Source organism: Fundulus heteroclitus, chromosome 4 (assembly GCF_011125445.2).
Source record: "Fundulus heteroclitus isolate FHET01 chromosome 4, MU-UCD_Fhet_4.1, whole genome shotgun sequence".
Taxonomy (NCBI): domain Eukaryota; kingdom Metazoa; phylum Chordata; class Actinopteri; order Cyprinodontiformes; family Fundulidae; genus Fundulus; species Fundulus heteroclitus.
In genome coordinates, this window is record NC_046364.1 from 29,574,892 (window position 1) to 29,597,771 (window position 22,880).

General features: G+C 42.0%; 2 protein-coding genes across 3 annotated transcripts; one reads left to right on the plus strand and one right to left on the minus strand.

Moving 5' to 3' along the window:
* Positions 1–2,315: 2,315 nt before the first annotated feature.
* On the minus strand, positions 2,316–7,825 carry LOC105920812 (BTB/POZ domain-containing protein 1). 2 transcript variants are annotated; one of them, XM_012856450.3, is made up of 8 exons: positions 7,234–7,825; positions 6,660–6,816; positions 5,513–5,618; positions 5,207–5,404; positions 4,839–5,031; positions 4,645–4,732; positions 3,124–3,270; positions 2,316–3,039 (listed from the first exon to the last, which is right to left on the minus strand). In XM_012856450.3, exons 1-8 carry the CDS (start codon positions 7,638–7,640, stop codon positions 2,881–2,883), a joined length of 1,455 nt encoding a protein of 484 aa, XP_012711904.2. In that variant the 5' UTR covers positions 7,641–7,825; the 3' UTR covers positions 2,316–2,880. The 2 variants fall into 2 exon arrangements, with proteins under 2 accessions (XP_012711904.2, XP_012711905.2); XM_012856451.3 differs by having other exon boundaries at positions 4,839–4,968; positions 7,234–7,824.
* Positions 7,826–8,740: 915 nt separating this feature from the next.
* On the plus strand, positions 8,741–22,816 carry LOC105920810 (transmembrane 6 superfamily member 1). The gene is given in 11 exon segments (XM_012856446.3): positions 8,741–9,092; positions 9,235–9,338; positions 9,467–9,564; positions 9,654–9,757; positions 9,837–9,919; positions 10,035–10,123; positions 10,126–10,161; positions 19,091–19,195; positions 19,278–19,370; positions 19,463–19,582; positions 21,891–22,816. Coding segments are annotated over 11 exon segments (1,116 nt in total). The 5' UTR covers positions 8,741–9,000; the 3' UTR covers positions 22,083–22,816.
* The last annotated feature ends 64 nt before the right edge of the window (positions 22,817–22,880 follow it).

The window sequence follows — 22,880 nt, forward strand, 5'->3', positions numbered from 1 at the left end:
TTATATGGACACTAAAACAAGAGAAAGGAGAAAAGGTGAAAGAAAGAGGAGAGAAAAGGGAGACAATGATACAACATCCTCTGTTTGCTTCTTCACCTGCAGAGATGTAAAAAAGAAAAGCACAACCAGCCGACAACGTATTGCAGACACAATCAAGTAGCGCCTTGGTACCATCACTGAAGTATATACAGTATTAATTAATACAACATGTGACAGCTGAAGATAAGGGTTTTCTGTATCTGTCTGATCTTTAAAGTTGCAGCGAGCTATGTTCAGTTTTACCTTCAGACAATCTCAGTCAGCAAGATCACGTCTCGCACCGTCGATATTCAGCTCTGAGCTCCATAAAGAGGAAGCGCCACTGTACCAACGACCTCAGAATGACCTCCCTGAGCAGACATCAGTGGGAAAGAGGCGATCAAACCAGGAGCAGATCCCCACATTGGTTGTGAGAGAGAGGGGGAAAAAGCTGTCTGACCCAGAAGAAGGAGCTCCCTTGATTGACTCAATGATTGTGGGGATTTTATGGGGAAACCAAAGGTACATTTTCTGCATGACAGTGTACAGTGACCTCTAGTAAGAGCTCTTGTGGACAAATTTAGTTTGTATGATGGGAGTATCCATTGGCCAGGCCGCGCAAAAGCGTACCCAAAACATCTGAGTATTTAGGTTTAGTCAAAAATCTCCCCATCAACTCTGACCAGCTTCTCCGTCTCAAAGAGAACCAACCTGAGAACATGATGCTGCCACCGCCGCGTTTCATCATGGGGCTGGTGGAAGATACCATCCCCATGATGAAACGCGGTTTTCCGCCATCTGCTTGCAGACCAAAAAGCTCAGTTTCAGTCTTATCTGACAAAGGGCACCTTTTTCCAACATGCTGGCCTCTTCTTCAAGACGGCTTGTGCAAACAGTCCCGGTCTCGCTGACTAACGCTCCGGCCTCTCTTAGTAGGTTCGCAGTTGTGCCAAACTCTTCGTGCACGGTGGATGGACTGAACACAACTCTGTGGGGTAAGATTTAACTAAATCTGGTCTGCAAGAAACCTCAAAAAAATCAAACAGTTTAAGTTGCAGGTGATCTTACAGGAATCTATAGATTCAGATGTTAACATGTGCACTCATCATATCCTGGATAGAGAGAATCATTTCAGAAGAGATTAGTAGTGCACAGAGGAGTCCTGTGCAGAGCTTTTGATAACGTGGTCCTGCTTCTCTGTGATAAACATCTCCATCCTGTAAAAAATCACAAGTCATATGCTGTCACCAGCCCGCAGAGAGCAGAGGCTGGCATCGCCTTCCCGGCTCAGCGTCCAAGTCAAAGGCCCAAACTGTCAGCGACAGCTCATTCTGCTGTCATACAGCCGCCCATACAGCAGCAGACACAAACGCCAGCGCACGCGTTAAAGCTCAAATCCCTCTCATGGATTTGTAAGTCAGTAACTTCAGGAAAACAGATCAGATTCAGCCAACACACGGCTCAAACCTCTCATTTACTTTGTTTAAAGTTCTATTAGATCTTTAAACCTTTTTTTGGGGGTTTATTTCAACACACTCCAGGTGTAACATGAGTGTAGAAGCCTGAAAATGTGTTCTATCTTTATTTAAATGTTGTACATTGTGGGTGGAATAATAATAAATGTTAAAAAAAAACCCGTCGAGCTGATTTCTCTGCATCTTTCGTCTATAAAAGGCCGTCTAAGTGGGCAGTCAGCGGGAGAAGCTCTCAGGTCCTGGTGACTCACCAGACAGCCTTCGTGGATCCATCTCCTCATCAAAGCCCACTCGCATCTGTCTGAGGGGGCCTTCTCCTTTCCGCCGCCTGTCTCCCATAAATCTATGCGCGCCTTATGCAACCAGGAGCACTCCGGCTGTTGGAGGATGAGGACACTGCTGGTTTAAGCGGATCCTGTGAAGCAGACGAACCCTGCAGGCTGGTGGGAGCGTCGCTGCAGGATTTGGGGAAAGCAAAACCGAGGCTGAAGTTGAGGTTTTACTGGACATTTGTGAAGAATTTTAATGGAAAAATTCCTTGAAGACAACAGAAAAAAAAAGGATAAAACTGCCAAGAAATTTGTTTCTGTACAATCTTCTGTATTTTCACAAGGTTGCTTTACTTATTTTTACCGAATACCTTAATCTATTGATTGGGAAATATTTCTCACTGTATTCTTAGAAAATCTAAAATAACCCCCACCAACAGTGTGCTTCTTCCCCTCTTGTCTCCACTACAGTGGGTTTTAAAACCTGTTTATAAAAAGGTAACAGCATTACCTGCTGGCGGAAACAAAGAATGCACGTTCTGAAATCCCGACGGTCTGGTCTTAGCACTTTTTATTGCTAAAAAATAAGCTAATTCCCGTTCGATTCAACCATAAAGGTCGCAGAACATCTCTCTCTCTCCGGTGTCACATTTTGGTGAAGTGCTAAGTGAACGTTGAGTAATAAGTTACAGGATGAACTACTGGTCAAATTAAGCACGGGGAGCATTTGTACAACACAGAAAAAGTGGACACCTGTTTTATAAAGTACAACAGCGCACATTAGAAATATGCATCAGCACAGACATAGTGAGTTGGCCTCCGTGAAGGTTGGGTTGTCCTTGTTGCAACTTCTGCACCGCAGGCAGCTTAGTAACGTATTTAGACAACGACAAAAAACAAAAACAAAAAACCTTTCTTTGCAAACAGAACTGCGTGTTTGTGTATGTACAGAGATTCTCACACACATTATTCTCACTCACTCACAAACACACACACACACACACGTGCTCAAAACTGCAGGGGATCCCGCGGCGCTGGATCCATTCAGAGCAGTCCAGTCTTCCCAGTAGTCTGAGGTCTCCCTGGTTTCGTTGTACCTGCATGGCAACACGTAAGGTTCATATGTAATAGATGATCTCTGGGATCTGCCCGTCCTCTACCGACGTGCCGTTGTTGTTTCCGGGCGAGCTAAAAAACAAGAATGTAGTTTTGGTCCCGGTCGACGATTCTTGGGTCACTTTCTTCAACCCTTTGGTGCCGTAATGCGAGTCTGGACCCTGAGTGGTAACGGCAGAGAAAGATAGGGTGTTAGTTCGGCTCTTAAAAAAGGTGATTTGTTTGGAGCCAAAGCTTAGACTTACCTTTAAGGTGGCACATGCAGTGTAGCTGATGTTGGGCAGGATCTCCACGGGCTCTTTAAACATCACCCGGAAGGTGTTTCCTGAGCCGTCGCAGCTGAAACCGGTGTCGTTCTGGCCCAGTGTGATACGTTTGTCGCTCTCTATGATCTGAAACAAAAAAAAAGCAAAGTGTGGCTTAGTTATCGGAAAACATTTTAGGTTTTGTCCGCACGTTAAAACAAACGTTAAAGAAGCGACGTGGACAAGGAGCCCCATTTCCCTTCATGCTCAGACTGACCGACTGCAGATCTGCTCAGAGCTGGGAGATTCCTACCCAGCTCAGTCATTGGCTATGTTTAATGTTTAACTCGCTTGGGTCAACTTTTAGAGCGCTACTCTGTCACATTCACCTCAAGGTGCTAGAACCACAAATGCTCTGTAAATGACACTATGATGGTTTCATCTAAATAATACAATAATTGATGTGAATCTCATAGTAAACAATGCTGCACTCAGATTTCTCAAAAAGGGTTAACCGACCCCAAAGTCTCTCCAGAGCTATTTTTTTTACGTCGTTCGGTTAGTGTCCAAAACAAAATGCCACATTTATCTAACCAGCTCTCCTTTTCTCTGGATTTGACATACTTTTATACACTCACGACATCAGTAGCTCCCGTTAAGATAGAAATGAGGATGATAATACGGTGAGGTTTATCTGATGGAGAGCAGATCCTGAAGCAGCACATTCTCCTACAAAGGGACATGTACGTGTCTGTTTTCCCGTAATAAACAAAATCATCATTTTAAAAGTCTGTGTCTAATATTAAAATGAGTTTGATAATCTGAAACAGTTAAGTCTGACAAGGAAACTGAACAATTGTGTAAAGGGGAAATAGTTTCTCCCAGCACGGCGCCCTCAGGGGACAACGCTGATGTGGTAAAAGGTCCGAGCAGAGGACGGCCGCACGCCTGATCTGATTGGCTTATGCAGCCGGTTAATAATTGTCTTTTACAAGTAGATGCTTCAATCAGGTCTCACCTTCGCTTTGCTACTTGGTTTCGGCTGTTCTTTTATCCAAAGTTAAAAACTGTTAAACATTGTAAAGATTGCTAATGAAATGACGTTTCAAACCAACCAGATTTGTCTTTATTTTTTGTCACATCTAGGACTGAAACATGAGCTCTTCTGGTTGCCCTCTTCAAAGAGATATGGGGTTCATTCCAACAAGATGAAAAACCACTTCATCAATCAAGTCATGATTTAGATAAATCCATGTAGTGGCTATGCAGGAACCTGCAGTTCACTCTCCCTGGTTATTTCACGGCCGTCCCACAGCGGTCCTGTAAGGCTCAGCCAGGCTAACCGAGACATTTCTCCATCTCCACCTACGGCGCAGACTCACCACTCACCAGGACGCAGACCACCCTCTCCCAGGTGACGTAAAATGATATCAAAATATTTCACTTTGATGTTTCACGTCAGAGGATTATTTTTTCGCGGTTGTATTTTGGGTTTATTTAAGTGTCTGTTGCAGGCCTTACCTGTATGTTGACCTGATAGTCAGTGGGTCCGTGTATGGAACCATAAAGACCAAAACCCACGATGGATATTCTTCTGCTAACATTAAATCTACAAACAGAGAGAGATAAACAGCATTAAGTTATAAAAATCCACCACGATCGAGTGTTTTCCCCCCCACACCCACATATCCGTCGCCCAACAAACGTGACCTGACCTGATTCTGTCGCTGGTGCCGCTGTACCCCCACCGACTCTCAACCTGCTGGAATCTATTAATGCTACACTCCTCCCCCCTGAGGCAGCAGCGAGGCCTGTCAATGTAGTCGACCCGTGGTTTGGGGTTTACTGTAAAGTGTAAAAACAGATTTACCACCTCCCGATCGAACAATATTCCAGACTGGGCAGGCCCTGTTGCACAAGAAAGAATATCAAACTGGTTTCTGTGGTTGGAGCTGTATGGACACATCAGGAACATGAAGAAGAAGAACGTAATTATTTAAATATGACTGACGGCTGAACTGCTCAGAACACACACTACCGCCGCGGCCTGAGAACAGAGCGACGCGTCCGCCGGGACACATACCGGCTGCGAACTCTTCCACGGTCATGAGCGGGAAGCGGATCAGCGGGAGGGCTTTGCCCAGAACTTTCTGCTTGTTCTCGGCGGTCGGGGGAAGCTGCTGCCTGTAGCACTCCGCCTCCGCCCAGCGGACCACCGCTTCGAACAGACGGTTCTCCCTGATGCTGAGCGTGTCCCTCTCCAGCACGGCGCACAGAGTGTCTGCAACGTGCCAACACACAGAGCAGCTGTACTTACGGATATTAAGACAAAAAAACGGCGCCGCGGAACACCAGGAGCGAGGGTGGTGGGGGGGGGGGCCTCACGTACCAAGGTCAATGTCGGTGAAGCCCTCGGCGTTTATGGCGTCCGCGGTGCTTTTGTCGATGGTGTCCAAGCAGAGAGTGGCGAGCTGAGGCTCATCGAATAACCTCGCCTGGGAAACAAGCAGAGAGAAACGTCCCGCGTGAGTTTTTCTAAGACAGCTCTGATTATTTAGATCTGCTGCATTTAAAGAATGGGCACGCATACATTTATTACCGGTGTATCAATTTAAAAAAAAAACAACAACAACAAAAACACGTGTGTGATTAAACAAGCTGAATCCGGTTAAACATTATGTGGGTAATAAAGTAAGTAATTAGACCAAAGATGCACCCGTCAGGCCTTTTCTACTTTTTGGGAGGAGTCTGAGCTGCTGGTTGGTTATTTCGTAGAAAATTTTAGTAGAAAACATGACATAAAAAAAATGTGCTGCTGGGTTCTTAACGTAGTCGCTCTGAAGCTAAAAGGTAACAATGTTATCACTATTGTGACATTACAAGTATTCAACCATTATGCCCATTTATGCAGCAAAGTATTCGTCTCAAACCTTTGTCTTATTAAAAAGTTAATTAGAAACAGAAAATGGTGGGGATTGTTCGTTTTAATGCATTTAATGAGTAAGAAGAAAAAAAAAGGAGATTTTCAGCAATTAAAAGAAAGCTCACCAATTGTCTCAGGCCGACTGACGGATACATCTCTGAATTAAGATTGTTTCATATATTATGCTGAAGATCTTTACTACACATTTACAGAAGCTTAAATAAATTCTTGAAAGTATAACTGTTAGAAATGCACTTCTTTGAGATCTGATTTTCCTCCATTGAATCGCCTCCTTAGCGTGGTGGAGGGCTTGTGAACCCCTGGAGGCCTGGTGCTCAGGAGCTTCAGCTCCTGGCAGGGTCTCCCATGTCTGAAATCTGAGTGACAGTTTTTTTTTTTTTTTTTTAGGAAACGCTGTCTTTCAAAAAGGCATGTTTTCTCTTATACAAAAAACATGCTCACAATAAAGACTGAGCGACTGGCCAATTAACCCTGGCTTCCAGACAGAAGTTTGTCTAATGTTTGAATAAATGCACAGGAGAATTTAACATTGCGAAAGCGTTCCTTTTTTTTTGCTCCCCAGTCGTAAATGAAGGACGTGGCGGACAGCGACCTGGGTGAGAAGCATGAAGGCGTTGTCGGCTCTGAGGTGCTTGGTGAGGAAGTCCACACAGTAACCCTCCAGGGCCGGAACTGCGTATTTCTTGGCTGTGTACAGAGTCGTCATCACGGTCTCTGGGCCAATGTGGACCTCGTCAGAATACAGAAACCTGGACAATTAAAAAAAAAATAACAACGTGAATAAAAGGGAAGAAGGATTTCTCATCGTTATTAACTGAAGCTTTAAGACATTAATTTAAATGTGAACCAAACATACAGCGCCTTGTAAAAAAAAAAATATGATCCCTTGAATTATTATTATTATTATTATTATTATTATGTCACGATAAAAAGCAGCAACTTTAATGCATTTCGTTTGAACTGCTTGTGCTGGACCAACACAGAGCAAGAGAAACAATACAATTTTAAAACTATTTCTAACATGAGCTCCATAAAGTGCAATTATCAGAAGGCCTTTTTGTGTCAGAGCAGACATCAGTGAACGCCATCCCTGCGCGTGCCGGGGGGGAAGAAGGGGGGGGGAAGAAGGGGGGGGGGGTCCCACCTGCCCCACCTACCCCACCTACCTGAGCAGGGCCAGGAACGCTGCCGGCTCCACGTCGGGGAGCTCGATTTCCGCCGAAGTGGTGGCCATGCCCCCGTTGAACATGGCATCGAACACGGCGCTGCCGGCGGCCAGGACGAACTTGTGCGCGGGTATCCTCTGGGCCTGCCTGCCTTTGCCCACCACGAACCTGACGTCGCTGAGCAGCTCGTTGTTGAAGAGGAACGCGAAGCGCTCCTTCAGCGAGCTCTTCGTCGCCTGCCAGTTGTAGACGGGCTCGCGCTGAAGGCCGAGGCCCGGCGGGGAGGCGGACGCTGCGGGAGCGGAGGCCGGCATGTTGCACAGAGCCGCCGCAGCCCCGCATTGTGCCGAGTTGGACGGAGCCTCCGGACCGCTTTGGTTCGACGCCAATCCGCCGCCGCTGGCCATCCCGCGCCGCGGCAGGTTTGTCTTCCCACGCTTTGTTCTGCAAACAGCTACGAGCTGAGGATACCGTGTGGCGACTGCAGAGGTGATTTATTTATTTACGTGTTGTCTATCACGCAGGAGGCCATCGCTCAGCTTCGGCTGTTGCTAAAGAGACGCACTTCCGCCGAAACACTTTTTCGTCGTTTTAAGATGACTTAATCATCCCTTCGGTTGCATTACTGCCCCCTTCTGGCCGCATCCGTGCAGTGTTGCACTCAGATGTATAACTGGTAAATATTTTTTCTTGTGTATTTGTATTTTTTATTGTGCATTTGTAAAGCTATATATTAAAATTTACACCTATGTAAATATAAAATGATTAAATATTTTAATAATTACAAATAATATTTACACATATTTGATTGGATTTCGACATAGATTTATCTAACTTTGAGTTTAATCGTCTATACAAATATATTTGAATTGTTACATAAATAATTACTGAAATTCTTTAATATAACGTGGTACGTTTTGGCCTTTGCTACTGATGTAGTGTCATCCAAGTTTTTAATAAAATATTTTCTGCCTAGACTGTTATTTTTTTTAGTCAACCACTAGTTCTCAGTGTTTGTTGATTCATTGAAATAAAATATAATGTCAGAGTAATAAAAAAAATGTGTACCGTATATTTCTTTTCTTGGGACCGTCTGACACGCATTAAATATGGCAGATATTACTAAATGTAATAATTATCATGGGTAAGTTTTTCATTCACAAATGTCGTTTTCTTAAAATCAAACCATCTTTCCCCACTTTTCACAAGGAACTCTGCCATCTCTTCTTATCTCTGAAATTCATGGACAAAAAACAAGATGCAGAACTGTATAATATGGTGAACAGTTTGAGACTAATGGAAAACTCCTAATTATTATTATTATTTTTATTATTATTATTATTATTTTATTTATTTTTAATTTTTTTTCTTTTTATCGTACGGAAGCAAGTTGGATCGTCTTCTTCAGGTTTTTCAGATTTGTGTACATCTGATGCCGACATTATGTTTGTCATACATGATGTTAATAAAAAAAATAAATAAAAAAAATATGGCAGATTGTCCTCCTCCTCCTCCCTGAGCAGGAGCAGGTGTGTACGTGAGCGTCCCCTATGGGTCCGTGAGAGGTATACAAAAAAGAAGAAATGGTCATTATGACGGGAGGGACAAGACAGAGCACGCCAGCTGGAGCTGTACTGAAAGTTAGGCACTGCAACACGCCGCAGCTCTCCAAACGATCCCTCGAACATGACACAGAGTAATCATGGACTTTTCTGGAGCTGATTTCTGTTGAGTCCTGCACTTCCAGAGGACCCCAGACCTCCAACAATGAGCGCTTCTGCAGGGACGGGGGTGTTCATGCTCTCACTGATGTCCATCCCTTTCTGCTATTTATTCAATTCTCTCATTTACAACAACAGGTAAGGCTACGGAAGCGGCTAATTATAGCTCCGTATAAGAGTTTTTTTCCCCCAACTATAACTCCATTTGGGGATTAAGAAAAAGACAAATTAATCTAAACGTTTCATGCCACATCCTAAAGATATGAATTGTTGTATTCAGTGCAGAAGCTTTCTGCTTCGCTGGGTGCACAGCAGTCCTCATTCTGATCATTTCAGTCCGTTTTATGCTCCAGAAGAAGGCTCCTGCTGACCCCCTGTTCTATGGTATGCATATTCATCTCATATCAAACACGTTTTTACTCTTAAAACCTTGGTTTAAGTGTCTGCCACTTTGCTATTCTTGGCCTTAAACACTTATTTTTCTCCTTTCAACTGAAACCAATTCCATGCAGTGTATGCAGTGTTGGCATTCCTCAGTGTGGTGAATCTGATCATTGCACTGGAGCAAGACAACATCATCGATGGATTTGTGACGTTTTACCTCAAAGAGGTAAAAGCTGCTGTGCCACACGGGGGATGTGGCTTGCACAAATGTGTCCCCACACAGGCTTCTGCTGACAAATCTCCTCTGTGTTGCAGGCGGAACCACACATCAATACGGCGCATGGGCACATGATTTCCTACTGGGATGGCTGTGTGCATTATCTCATGTATCTGCTTATGATTGCTGCCATTACCTGGGGGTATGAACTGTCCACCTAACTGTGTGTCTGGGCTTGTGTGGGTTCTGGCATTGACGACATCGGTTCTGGTTTTGTACAGGGACAGTTACCGAGCAATTGGACTGTACTGGGTAGGCTCTTTTCTCATGCGCACCGTGGTCTACATTCTCGGGAATGCCGTGGGTAAGCACACTAAAATTAATAGTGGTATCTTTATTTTACATGTGCTGGCCAGCTCTTAATTCTCTGGCAAATGTGTGTTTTCCTCAGTGATATGTTATCTTATGTCGTTTTCCAGGAAAATATGGGACCCAAGTTACTCCTCTCTTCGTCCTCCACATGCTTTATATCTCAGTGTCTGTGTGGGCTTGCTTCCGGGTCTTCCGGGCTTGCTTCGGCCCTCCACACTTGCTGCTCAGTTACCAGTAAGTAACTGGATTCCCGATTTATTCTACATTGTTGCTTTTGACTCTTGAGTAGATGCTTGCCTTGAACCCTCTGCTAAATCATGTATTCTTTATAACGTTTTCTGCTGAATACTCTCAGCAACACCAAATATAGGATAAAGAGGAAGCAACAAGGGGTCCAGTTGAGTCAGGACATCCACAAACATTTCCGCATCAGAAGCAAACCTGGTGTTACGGCTACTCTTGCATCAAAACAGTTTCCAAAAATTAAAAATTGCCAGAGTAGTTCTTAGGAGGAGGTTTTTCGACTCACTCAAAACAAAAAGCACTCGTGGAGAATTTCCCAGTTTCAAAAGGTGTGTTTTCTTTACTTACAAAAATAACAAAAATATTCTCCGAGTTGACTTACAAAAAATTCTAATATAAACGTTAACTGGTCTGTATGTGTGTAGAAAAACTGTTTCACTCCTCGCTCCTTCACCAAACAATCAGATCTACCTCAGCAGCTGCTTCTACTTGTTAATCTTAGCAGGAGGCGGACTGACAAGGAGGAGGGTCTAAGCTAAACCAATAAATAAACAAATAAACAATAACTCTATCATTCACACAACCTTAGATCTGTAACATTAATTTAGTTCTTGCTAAATTATTAATCTAATCCTTAATAGGCTCCAACATCCCGGCCCCTAATTGTTAGCCTTAGCAAAATAACAATTACAAAAATAACATACACAGGAGCCTAGTATCTAGCAAAAAAAATAACATAAATTTAATCATTTTGTCTATAAATGTTACCTAGAGCCTCTTAACATTTCTAATGCTTAAAGCAGTCCAAAGTAAAGGTTAGAAAGTCTTATTTCATCCATCTGCCTCCATTAAAAGACAGAGCTTATCTATTGGTCGCTGGATGACATTGGCTTTGGTTTTAACCAAAACGCTTCTAACAAAGCCTTTGGCATCCGGAAAAATCTTCATAACACGGCCCATTGTCCATGCGCTCCTTGGTGCCGAGTTATCCACAATAACAACCAGATCTCCGGGGCTGAAGTTCCTCTTTTTGCTGTTCCACTTGTTTCGTTCTTGCATGAGTGGGAGATACTCCCTTATCCAACGTCTCCAGAAAAGATCTGCAAGATACTGTGCTTGTTTCCATCTTCTTCTTGAATATTGATCTGTTTTCTCAAAGACTCCTGGTGGTATGGTTGGTTTTGCTTTCAGCTGGAGTAAATGGTTTGGTGTTAGTGGTTCTAAGTCATTAGGGTCATTTGACACTGAAGTTATTGGCCTGTCATTTAGGATGGCTTCCACTTCACATAGTGCTGTTGACAGGGTTTCATCATCCAGTGTTTGTTCCTTTAGAACTGATGTGAGGGTCTTTTTGATTAGACGTATTAGTCTTTCCCAGACTCCACCGTGGTGAGCCCCAAAGGGAGGGTTAAAAATCCATTTTATTCCCTCTATTAAAAGAGTCTTTTGGATCTTCTGATGATTTAGCTCTCTTAATGCTTCTTGTAATTCCTTTTGCGCTCCCACAAAGTTTGTCCCACAGTCTGTTCTGATGCTCATCACTGATCCTCTTCTGCAGATGAATCTGCGTATAGCATTTATGCATGAATCTGTTGTTAAGAAATTTGCCATCTCCAGGTGGACAGCTCGACTCACCAGACATGTGAATATGACGCCCCATCGTTTGACCTGAGCTCGTCCCCTTTTTACTTCAATAGGACCAAAGTAGTCAATGCCAACATGACTAAAAGGAGGTAGGTCTGGAAATACACGGTCCTCAGGAAGGTCTGACATCTTCTGTTCACCAGGTTTTGCCTGCATGCGTCTACAGAATACACAGCTCTTGATGATTTTTCTGGCTAAGGAGTTTGCATGAGGGAGCCAGAATTTCTCCCTTAGCTTGGAGAGCATGTGGCTCCTTCCTGAATGTCCAACTTGGTGATGAATTTGTTGTAAGATGAGGTTAGATAAATGTGAACCTTTAGGTAGAATGATCGGGTTTTTCTGGTGGATTGGCATTGCGCTTTTGTTTATCCTGCCACCAACTCTCAAGATGCCTTCATCAAGCATCGGATCCAGTTTGAGGATGGTACTTCTTGAACTGAGAGGTTTGCCTTGTTCCAAGCAAGTAAATTCACAGTGAAAGTAACGTTTTTGTTCAAAACAAATGATAGCTTTCTCTGCATTCTGCATGTCCTCCACTGACAGGTTTTGGATCTTGTGTTGATTTTTCAGTTTTTTCATCACTTCTGAAGACAGGTGAGTTTGACTTTTTCTTTGCTGGCTTAGCAGTAGAAGATGTCTTTTCACTTTTAGTATCCAGGCTACAGACTTCTGAAGTCGGTTCCATGATGAATGATACTTGATTATCCTGCATATTGGATGTTCATCCTCCATTATCACACTGTTAACTGTGATCTCCTTTCTCACCTCAGGATCGTTCGCTGGTATTTCTTTCAAACCTTCTGTGTGCTTCGGCCATGTTTTTTTTTCTCTGCTGAGATATTCAGGACCGGTCAGCCATTTTGACCTTAAGAAAGATTCCACATAAAGTCCTCTTGATGCGTCGTCGGCTGGGTTGACTTTTGAATTTACGTATCTCCACTGGCTGGTGTGGGAGAGGTCATGGATTATGGCAATCCTGTTGGATACAAAAGTGTGAAATCTTTTGGTTTGATTGGAAATATATTTCAACACAGAGGTACTATCTGTCCAGAAAGTTGAATCAGAAAGTGGTAAATGCAGCTCCTTCTTTAGCATTCGATCCACCTTAACAGCCAATGTTGCTGCTGTGAGTTCTAGTCTGGGTATGGTCATCTGCTTTAGAGGTGCCACTCTAGCTTTTCCAAATATGAAGCAGATATGGATTTGACCTTGATGATTTAATAATCTGAGGTAGCTTACTGTACCATAGCCTGATTCACTTGCATCACAAAAGTGATGTAGTTCAGCAGTTTCCACAGGATCAAAGTTTTCAGGCTTCATGCATCTTGGAACTTGAAAGTCATGTAGCATATTTACCTCCTTGACCCATCTTTGCCAAGCCTTTGCAAATTCCTGGGGAATGACATGATCCCATCCATACTTGGATTTGCAGAGTTCCTGAAGTAATTGTTTGGCTTTCAAGATGAAAGGAGAAAGAAATCCTAATGGGTCGTATACTGAACTCACTGTGGAGAGTATACCTCTTCTGGTAGCAGGTCGACTCCTGATGGTGACTTTAAAGCTGAAGGTATCACTGAGAATATCCCAGTGGAGTCCAAGTGCAGACTCAACTGTTATTTGTTCTTTCAGCTTTTCTTTATCCAGATCTAGTTCCTTAAAAGCTCCAGCTCTGTGATGTTCAGGGATGCTTGCCAGCACTTCATTGCTGTTGCTGACCCATTTTGTTAATGTGAAACCTCCCTCACTGCATATTTTGGTGAGATCCGTGACAAGCTTCATTGCCTGGTTCACTGTTGCCACTGATCGGAGGCAATCATCTACATAAAAGTTACTTTTAATGGTTTCAATAATTTCATCAGAATAATGTTTCTGGTTGTCAGCAGCAGTTTGACGCAGAGCAAAATTAGCAATGCTTGGGGATGATACAGCGCCAAAGAGGTGAACTTTCATCCTGTAAACCTCAAGAGGTTTGTTAATGTTCCCTTCTGGCCACCACAGAAACCTCAGGAAATCTCTGTCCTTTTCATCCACAAAGACTTGATAAAACATTGCTTCAATGTCTGCTATTACTGCAATGGGTTCTTGGCGAAACCTTAACAATACCCCAATAAGGGTGTTTGTTAAATCAGGACCTTGGAGGAGCTGCTTGTTCAGAGAGGTTCCTTGAAATGAGGATGTACAATCAAACACCACCCTCAGTTTGTGCTTTCGCTTATGGTAAACACCATGATGTGGAATGTACCAGACATGTCCATCCTCCCTGCAAAGCTGCTCAAATGGAACCTTTTCTGCATAGCCCCTTTTCAAAATGTCCTCCATGAAGGATGTGTATTCTTCTGTATACAACTTATCCTTCTTAAATTTTTTCATAAGGTGCAGTGTGCGTTCCTTAACCATTTTATAGTTATCAGGCATAACGTTGTTTTTATTTCTGAAAGGAAGTGGTAGGTAGTAGTGTCCATCTTTAATATACAATGAGCCAGAAGCAATCTCCATAAAACGCTTATCCTCAACAGACATCTCATTTTTCTCTTCATACAGGTTCTCAGAGAAATCCTGGTTATATTGTCTGATGAGCATATCCTTCAATTCAGTAACAGAAATTCTGTTACTGGACACTGCAATAGGCCCAGCATATTCTGTGGTACTATCAACACCAAGTGGTCCAATTACCACCCATCCAAGTACTGTTTCCACTGCATACGGTCCCTTGTCATGACTGTTTATTATTTTCCATGGCTCTAATGCTCGAGGAACATCGGTTCCAATGAGGAGTTCAATTTCTGCCTCAATTTTCTTTAAATGGACACCCCTGAGATGAGGCCACATCTCCAGGTCAGCTTGTGTTGTGATGTTTTCTTTGGAGACAGGTATTTTATCTTGTGTGTAAACTTTCGGCAGGTCCAAGTATGTGCAGCCCTCCAAGTCTCCCACCTCTAGTCCTCTGACCTCATAGGTTCCTGCAGACTTTTCCTGTCCCATTGTTCGCAGAAGTATCTCTGTTTTGCGTCCTTTCAAATTTAATCGGTTCATCAATCTTTCGGTACAAAACGTCGCCGTGCTGCCCGGGTCAAGGAAAGCATAGGTCTGAATATATTTGTCCCCTTTTGCCACCTTAACTCGAACGGGCACAATTGCAAGTGCACATTCTCTCCCGGCCCCATCACCTGCTGAAACAAGAGCACTGCTTATGGGAGTTTCTTCAATCTCCGATTGACTGTCCTCCTTTGAAACTTTTGCACTTTCAATATGGAGTACTGTTGGATGTTTCATCCGACAAACTTGACACATTAGTCTCCTCTTACAATTTTTGCTTAAATGACCTTTTAGTAGGCAACCAAAGCAATATCCATAACTTCTCAAAAATTTAACTTTATTATCATGCGACTCGGTTTTAAAACGCATACAGTCAGCCAAGTTGTGTTTGCCCTGGCAGAATCCACAGTGAGGGCTGATGGGACTGGGTTTGGATTCTGGAGGTGGTGGAGACAAAACTGATTGCTTTATTGCACATCCTGTTTTCTCAGTAACTATTGATGTTGCAAAGCTACTGTTTTTACCTCTTATTGATTTTAGTTCACCTTTGCCTCTTGGGAATGTTTTATTGGTTGATGTTTGGTCTTGAAGGTCTCCAAACAAAGGATCCAAAAGCATGTTAGCATGATTTTCTACAAACTTGACAAGATGTTTAAATCTGACTCTCCTGTTGGTTTTCTGTTGTATTTCATAAGCTGTGGTTCGCCATTTTTCTCGCAGTTTGTAAGGTAGCTTGGATGCTAGCAGCCTTAAGTTTGACGGTATTTCAAGTTCCTCTAAGTACTGTAAATCTTGCATTGCATTACAACATCCTCTCAAATACATTGCATATGCATACAGCATCTTTCCATCTTCAGCCTTAATCGCTGGCCAGTTCAAGGCTTTATCCAAATAAGCTCCAGAAACTTTCATTTCATTTCCAAAGTGCTCCTTTAATAGTTGTTTAGCTTCTCTGTAGCCTTTACTTCCTTCCATATGTAAACAACTGCGAACCAAATCTCTTGGCAAACCAGATGTAAATTGTTCTAGATAATACAGTCTGTCTTTATCATTTTTAGTCTTATCTTCAATTAATTGTTCAAATGCATGAACAAAAGACTGGTATTCTAATGGGTTACCATCAAACACAGAAATATTTCTCGGAGGTAACAAAGACAGATTTTGCTGGCTGACAATAAGTTCTGCTATGTCATTTTGTCTTTGAATAACAACATTCAAATTTTCATTAATCAGCAGTAACGGCCACCACTGGGTTGGCTTGTGCAGTTTCAGGTGCATTATGATCATATGTTGCAGCTTCAGTTTCACTTTCAGTGGGTTTCTTATTTCGAGGTTTATTCTCAGCTGAGCTTAAACTCCTGGGAGAAGAATTACATCTCTCCAAAATTGTCCGTTGAAGTGGAGTTTTTGGTATAGCACCTAGGTGCATAAATTCCACATTGCCCTCTATCGAATGTGGTTCTTGATGAGAGCTATAATATTCATTCATGCCATCACCTAAAGACGGTTTTTGGTCCATCTCATCACTTTGCAAGGTCTTTATTTTAGCATTTGATGCGGCAAGATCAGCTTCTAGCTCAATTTGCTCCATCTTTAACTTCAATTTTGCTTCCTCCATTTGTAAAGCATGTTTTTCTTTCAAGGCAGCAACTCGTGCCAGTGCAGCAGCCTGTTCTGCTTTTGCCTTTTTTAACTCTGAAGAGACTGAGGAAGATCTGGATGTGGAAGAATATGACTTTGATTTCTGTGATACATTAGATATGCTGTCAGATGATTTGATTGTTGATTGTACAATGTCCTTTTTCCATGTTTCAACATCTTTCAAAAAATAGTTTAAGTTAGTTATTCGAGGCTCAAACCAGTCATTGTAATCATTTTCCTTTTCGTCCTCTGACAAGAGCTCTTGAACCAACTTATGAGCATGTTTAAACTCATCCACGACTTCCTTAAATGCTTGTACTGAATCATTGACTGCATCAACATTTTCTGCATCCGTCATCAAAGCCTTTATTTCATTAATCTTTCTAGTGCAGGCTCCCAATCTGCCTCTGCGCGAAAGGACGCGCTCTTTTAACATGCCCTCAGACGCAGGCGTGGCTTTAGGGTCCAACATTGTTAATGATCACACAGATCCCTTTACTTTCAAATAAGTTAATCAAAATGCATCCTTCTTTGCCACAATCCTTTCCTTTCCTTTCCAAAATCAACAGCTTTGCTTTCTGTAGTGATCGATCTTTCTTTGTAGCGCAGCGGCGCTTTCATTCATAAACTCAATCAGCTGATTTTACTCACGGTCCGCTGGCTGCTTTCTTTGCTCGTCGGTGAGTGATCAGCTGGTGGCTCCCAATTTTGCACTCTTCTTCAAGTCATCAGTGAAGTTTTTCTACTTGTTACGGCTACTCTTGCATCAAAACAGTTTCCAAAAATTAAAAATTGCCAGAGTAGTTCTTAGGAGGAGGTTTTTCGACTCACTCAAAACAAAAAGCGCTCGTGGAGAATTTCCCAGTTTCAAAAGGTGTGTTTTCTTTACTTACAAAAATAACAAAAATATTCTCCGAGTTGACTTACAAAAAATTCTAATATAAACGTTAACTGGTCTGTATGTGTGTAGAAAAACTGTTTCACTCCTCGCTCCTTCACCAAACAATCAGATCTACCTCAGCAGCTGCTTCTACTTGTTAATCTTAGCAGGAGGCGGACTGACAAGGAGGAGGGTCTAAGCTAAACCAATAAATAAACAAATAAACAATAACTCTATCATTCACACAACCTTAGATCTGTAACATTAATTTAGTTCTTGCTAAATTATTAATCTAATCCTTAATAGGCTCCAACACCTGGCTTTAGGCTCATTTCCACTCCAATACCATTTTTTTTTTTTGAGTTTTATCAGGGCAGTCATTTAACCTTCTGCACCTTCAAGTATAAAAACAGTTTATCAGGGCAGAAATTTATCCCAGAAGATGTCCCTGTTGGATATAGGCACCAGCAACCCCCGTGACCCCATGAGGGATTAGGCAGATCAGAAAATGAATGGATGGATGGAAGATGTCCCTGTTATGAAGGTGTTGTCTTTTTTGATGTTACCCTGAACCTTCAGGTTGGAGCTTTGTGGAGTGAGACTGCCAAGCATTTCAGACATCCCAGTTTAAACGTATTATTTCTCATTATTTATTTTACTTTCAATGTAAAACGCTCTACATCAGTGACTTCTGGCTCCTCCTGCCTGTGGAGATAAATGGAATACATTCTGGAGTCAAAATTATTGTCAGGTTTTATGGGTTAGAAAGTTTTACCAGAATGTGGATCAATAACAGATTTTAAGGGGTCCGCTTGGATCTTTTTGTTTTTTCTTTCTTTCTTTCTGTAAGTGAGGTTCCATGAGGATCAAACGGTTCAGGGCGACATGATTACAGTATAAGATGCTGTGCTTGATTCTAATAAATGCAATATTTGCTCAGCAGTAACAATTTGAGTATAAATATGAAGCAAATCTGTGCTCTTATTTTAAATCTCTGTCAGAAATAAGTGGGCAAGATGAGAACTTATTATGCATTTCTTTTACATGCAGACCTCTCATGATGATGATGATGATGATGATGATGATGATGATGATGATGAAACTTTCTCACCTGTAGGCACAGCAAGAAAGGATAAAGCCAACGGAAACAGTAACTTTTATTTTAGCTCAAATGTAAAAAGCAAACAGCAAGACCATGTCTGTAAGTGACAGACTCGATGATGAGAAAAACGAATAAAATCAGGAAGCCAGAAAGACAAGACACCCTCTCTGTTACCAAGTGGGAAAACAACACAGTAATGAATGATTTAATTAAAGAATAACCGTGTACCGATCATGAAAAAGATTTTAAATCTTTAATTTAGTGAACACGGATTAGATCAGATTTTTCCTTTCCCGTATTAATAATTATCAAAGAACACAGAGCCGATACAACTGAATCTATGTTTTGGTAGGTCTTGTTCATATATCATCTTCAACATCATGAGACGTAAGCAGTAGGACAAATGTCATCCAAAAACATGCGTGCTGGTATTGTGGTTCAGAAAATCAGGGTTGGGAACCCTGAAGTAACTTTTGCAACAAAGACTCCTGAGCTGCATCTCAGGGGGGGTCTTTTGATTATTTCCTTCCAATGATAAGGTAGCAGAGCACATTAAGCTGCAGCAGGTCGTGTTAGAGCACAGGCAGATGAAAACCAAAACTAATGTTATTTTTCAGGGCATTCAGGAGGCCCAGCGGACGAACTTGCACCACAGACCTCTGGATTTGCTGTTCATCGTCTACCTCGTTCCGGCTCTGGCCTTCTGCATCTTTAGAGGCCTGGTGAGAAACCATAAGACGATCGACAAATCTAAATCACGGACCAATGCAGTTATTTACTAATGATCTTTGTTTGCTTTTGGAGGTCGTTCTGGACTGTTCCAGTAAATGGTGTGAGGACTACACCCAGCAGTTTGAGCCTTACCTGAAAGATCCCTCCGCCTACCCTAAAGTTCAGGTAACTCAGTGACATGAAACGTGATCAAACATCACTCCAACACGGTCATCAGCCCGATCATTAACGTCTTAAACTGCCTCCGCCTTCTCCAGATGCTAATGAGCATGCTGTATTCTGGACCATACTACATCATCACTTTGTATGGGCTGCTGGTCCCAGGATGCGAATGGATGCCAGATCTGACTCTTGTCCACTCAGGTGCCATGGCCCAGGTAGGCGCAACTCATCATGCCTCCTGCATCGTTGGTTGTGTACAGCTGGTGGTAGAATAGTTAAAGCTTTTGCACACACAGCCTCTTTCACAGCAAACATTTGGAGGAAGATGACAAAATTAAACTTTTTAGTCAATAAACAAATGCCATGTGTGGTGGAAATCTAACACCCTAATTATAGCCCATGAAGGCAGCAGCATCATGCTGTGTTGCTGCTTTTCTTTAGCAGATACAGGAAAGCTGGTCAGCTGTTTTCTGTCAACTTCATATTGACGGAGAGCAAAAATCAATGGTTAACATCTCAATTTAGTTAAACTCCCCTGGCCTCTAGTTGGTCTGAAGAAATGTTTTAGTTCCTTAAAAGCATTGCCTGAAAGTAAATGTATTGCACAGTATGTGTGGAAACCGGGTTGTGCAGCTCCTTTTCTTGTGTACAGGATTTCTAAGGAGCTTGTGTAAAATATTTCAGTTTAACTAATTGGAAATCTTCATCGGTCACATGGCCGAATAAAGGTGTCATATTTCGTCTCCCACTAACATTTGTGAATTTAGAGCTGTGCCGCTTATGTAGCTGAAAGCAGCACAGCTGTTCACCTTTCATGAAGACCTCTTCTATACTGTATGAGTTTCTGTTTTAAATCAGTGTCTTTATATTTAGACTAGTGGCATGAATTACATTACATTTGTGGGTAATGTCAGTGTTTCAGTCTTGGCTTCACTACACAGAGGTCTGGTGGGAAAACGTTCTGCGGGAAAGCACAGGATTTTAACCAGGTGCCAGATAAAGGGTGACTACATATTGAGATACTGGTTATCCTTTAACTTTTTCTACTTTAATGTTCCTGAGCTCGTTGGTTTGTGCTTCGTTGATCTCACCAGTTGCACTGCAGAAGGTAGGTATATAGAGGGAATGAGCACAATAGAGACGTCTAGTCAGATCTAAAATTGGAAAACTATGAAGATTGGCGGGAGCAGCTAGCGCGGCGCTCTCATCGCCTCCGTACAAAGCAGCTATTGTGTTTGAGCTCCAAGCTGGCGCGTCACTCATCAGTGGGACTAAGGGCAGAAGATGACTTCAGACCGAGAGGAATGGGGGTATTGGTGGTATTCATTTAAATGTCAGCTGTTCAGCGGCGCTATAAAAAGGAGGGCTGGTGGTCCAGAAGGATGAGTTGCTATGAAACGCGTCCATTTTCAGTGACTTAATTAGAAAACCCTACTGGAAGGAGTTGGTTACATTTCAAATTGGGGAGGCGGGGAGAAGAGCCGCGCATTCACCACTCCTGGTCGACGTGCTTCCCCTCGCTCAGATTGCCTCTCAGAAATGTATGATAACATGAAGTGAAAAAGTTAAAGATTTAAAAAGGGACACATGATTAAATTAATTGTTTTTGATTCAGTTTCAGTATTCAGCTTCATTTGTTAGGATTCTATCGTCATCTCATATCTTTACTTACTGACATCTTGACAACTTGCATTTTCTTCTCACTAAACCATTCTTTTGTTAATTTGGGTACAAACTTGAACTGACTGGAATGCTGACAATTGAAATCTCTCTTCCTCCTCAGCTTTTTTGCAGACAATTTTGAGCTAAGCCTGACTGGTACTGAATTTCACCACAACCTTTGTGTATGGATGGAGTAAATGCAATTGTATTGAAACACATCTCTGACAGCTATAAGCGATCAGATTGTGACTTTGACCTGTCTAGAGCCCTCAGGTCATCAATGACCTATTTACCCACAGCTCCCACGAGCAGAACTGAACACGGTAATGACATTTAGTTTGAATCCCAATCAGCTCTGGAATCTGTTACTGTTGAGTTTTTGCAAAGGCAAAAGCTTTTATAAATCAATTGTGTTTGTAATTTGTATTTTACCCCATTTTTAAATGTCTAAATTATTTTAGTCCTTTGAGATTAATGTAATCACTGTGTTTAAATGCTGCTATTCAAAATGTTGTCTCAGAAACATGTTTGTAAAATAAACAAAAGCCATGAAAAACTCAAATACTTAACCATGCTGTAATAATGTGACGGCATCTTGAGGTACGTTTTGCCTTTCCTTCTCAGAACGAGGGATCCCTAAAAGAAACAGTGAGCTGTTCAAATCTTAAAACAAGATCCTCTTGCAAACCTTTGTACATAACCAAAGAAGATGCTGTTGTACCTTTCCACATATAACCAAGATACATGAAGGCCCCAGCTGATTAAATTCACATGAATAAGTGATGTGTGAGGAACATGTCCCTAGTTAAGCCTCGGTGTAATTTTCTCTCATTTCCTCCTATTTTTTTCTTTGTTTTACAGGCCCAGTTCTCTCATATCGGTGCATCTCTTCATACACGGACACCCTTCTCTTACAGAGTGCCAGCTGAAAGCCAGCCTGTCTTCTTGCTTGTGAATGTCCTGTATGCTCTTGTGCCTCATGCTCTGTGCTATCGATGCTGCACGCAACCGGCCTTCTTCCTCGAGTCAAACGGAGAGAAAAAAACACAATGACTGTGTCTCTGGGACAAACGAAGCACCTACCACAGATGGGAAGGATGCCTTGAAATAAGTCTGAAAAACTTGCAAAGCCCCGCTCTGTGTCTGTATTTAGAAACGGTTTCTGTTTTTGGAGCGGGGGTCCCTCCCTTTAATGTTTGTTGGGGGCACTCCCTGTAATACCTTGTTGTTTATGCTGGAAACGTGAATAGAAGATGAAGTGTATTTTGTGTATTTATAAACAGTTTTATGGTTTTGAACTATTCCTATTATCTTTGCACTTTTTGACAACAGAACTATTTGCATTTCAAGCCCGAAGTTTGAATTGGCAAATAAATGTGTGTGTTGCCTATATGTGCCTCGTAATCAAAAGTCTTCCATTTAAGTCCAAGTCTCAAGCAAACGTTGTTATTATTATCGGTTAGAACTATTTGCAGGTGCAATCCTTGTAAAGTTACAAAGTTATTAAAAATGTATTGTTTAATGGAGTTCCCTGATTTGTTTTCTCCTCCTACACATGAGTAAAGCGGTTATAGACAATTCATCCAGTGAACTTCAAACAGTAATCTTTAGGTTAAATCTGGCTTGTTTATCATTATTTTATCAAATGGACAGAAAAATATATTTAAACCGTTATGACTTTTGGTTTGCACAAATATTACACCTTCATCCAAAGTTAGTTACTATAATGAATGCACTCCTGTGGTGGACAGGTTTTATGTAAAATAAAATATGCATTTTTTTCTGTCTTTTTGTTGTTTTAATTTTAAAACGTCTCGATGGTGGAATTTATAAACACAATAAAAAATAAAT

Excerpts from the sequence above, each read along its gene's own strand:
- LOC105920812 (XM_012856450.3), bottom strand. The coding sequence starts at position 7,640 with ATGGCCAGCGGCGGCGGATTGGCGTCGAACCAAAGCGGTCCGGAGGCT. Across the intron at positions 5,032-5,206 it reads CGTGGAAGAGTTCGCAGCCG|GGCCTGCCCAGTCTGGAATA; the intron begins GTATGTGTCCCG and ends CTTGTGCAACAG. Across the intron at positions 4,733-4,838 it reads GGCACCAGCGACAGAATCAG|ATTTAATGTTAGCAGAAGAA; the intron begins GTCAGGTCACGT and ends CTCTGTTTGTAG.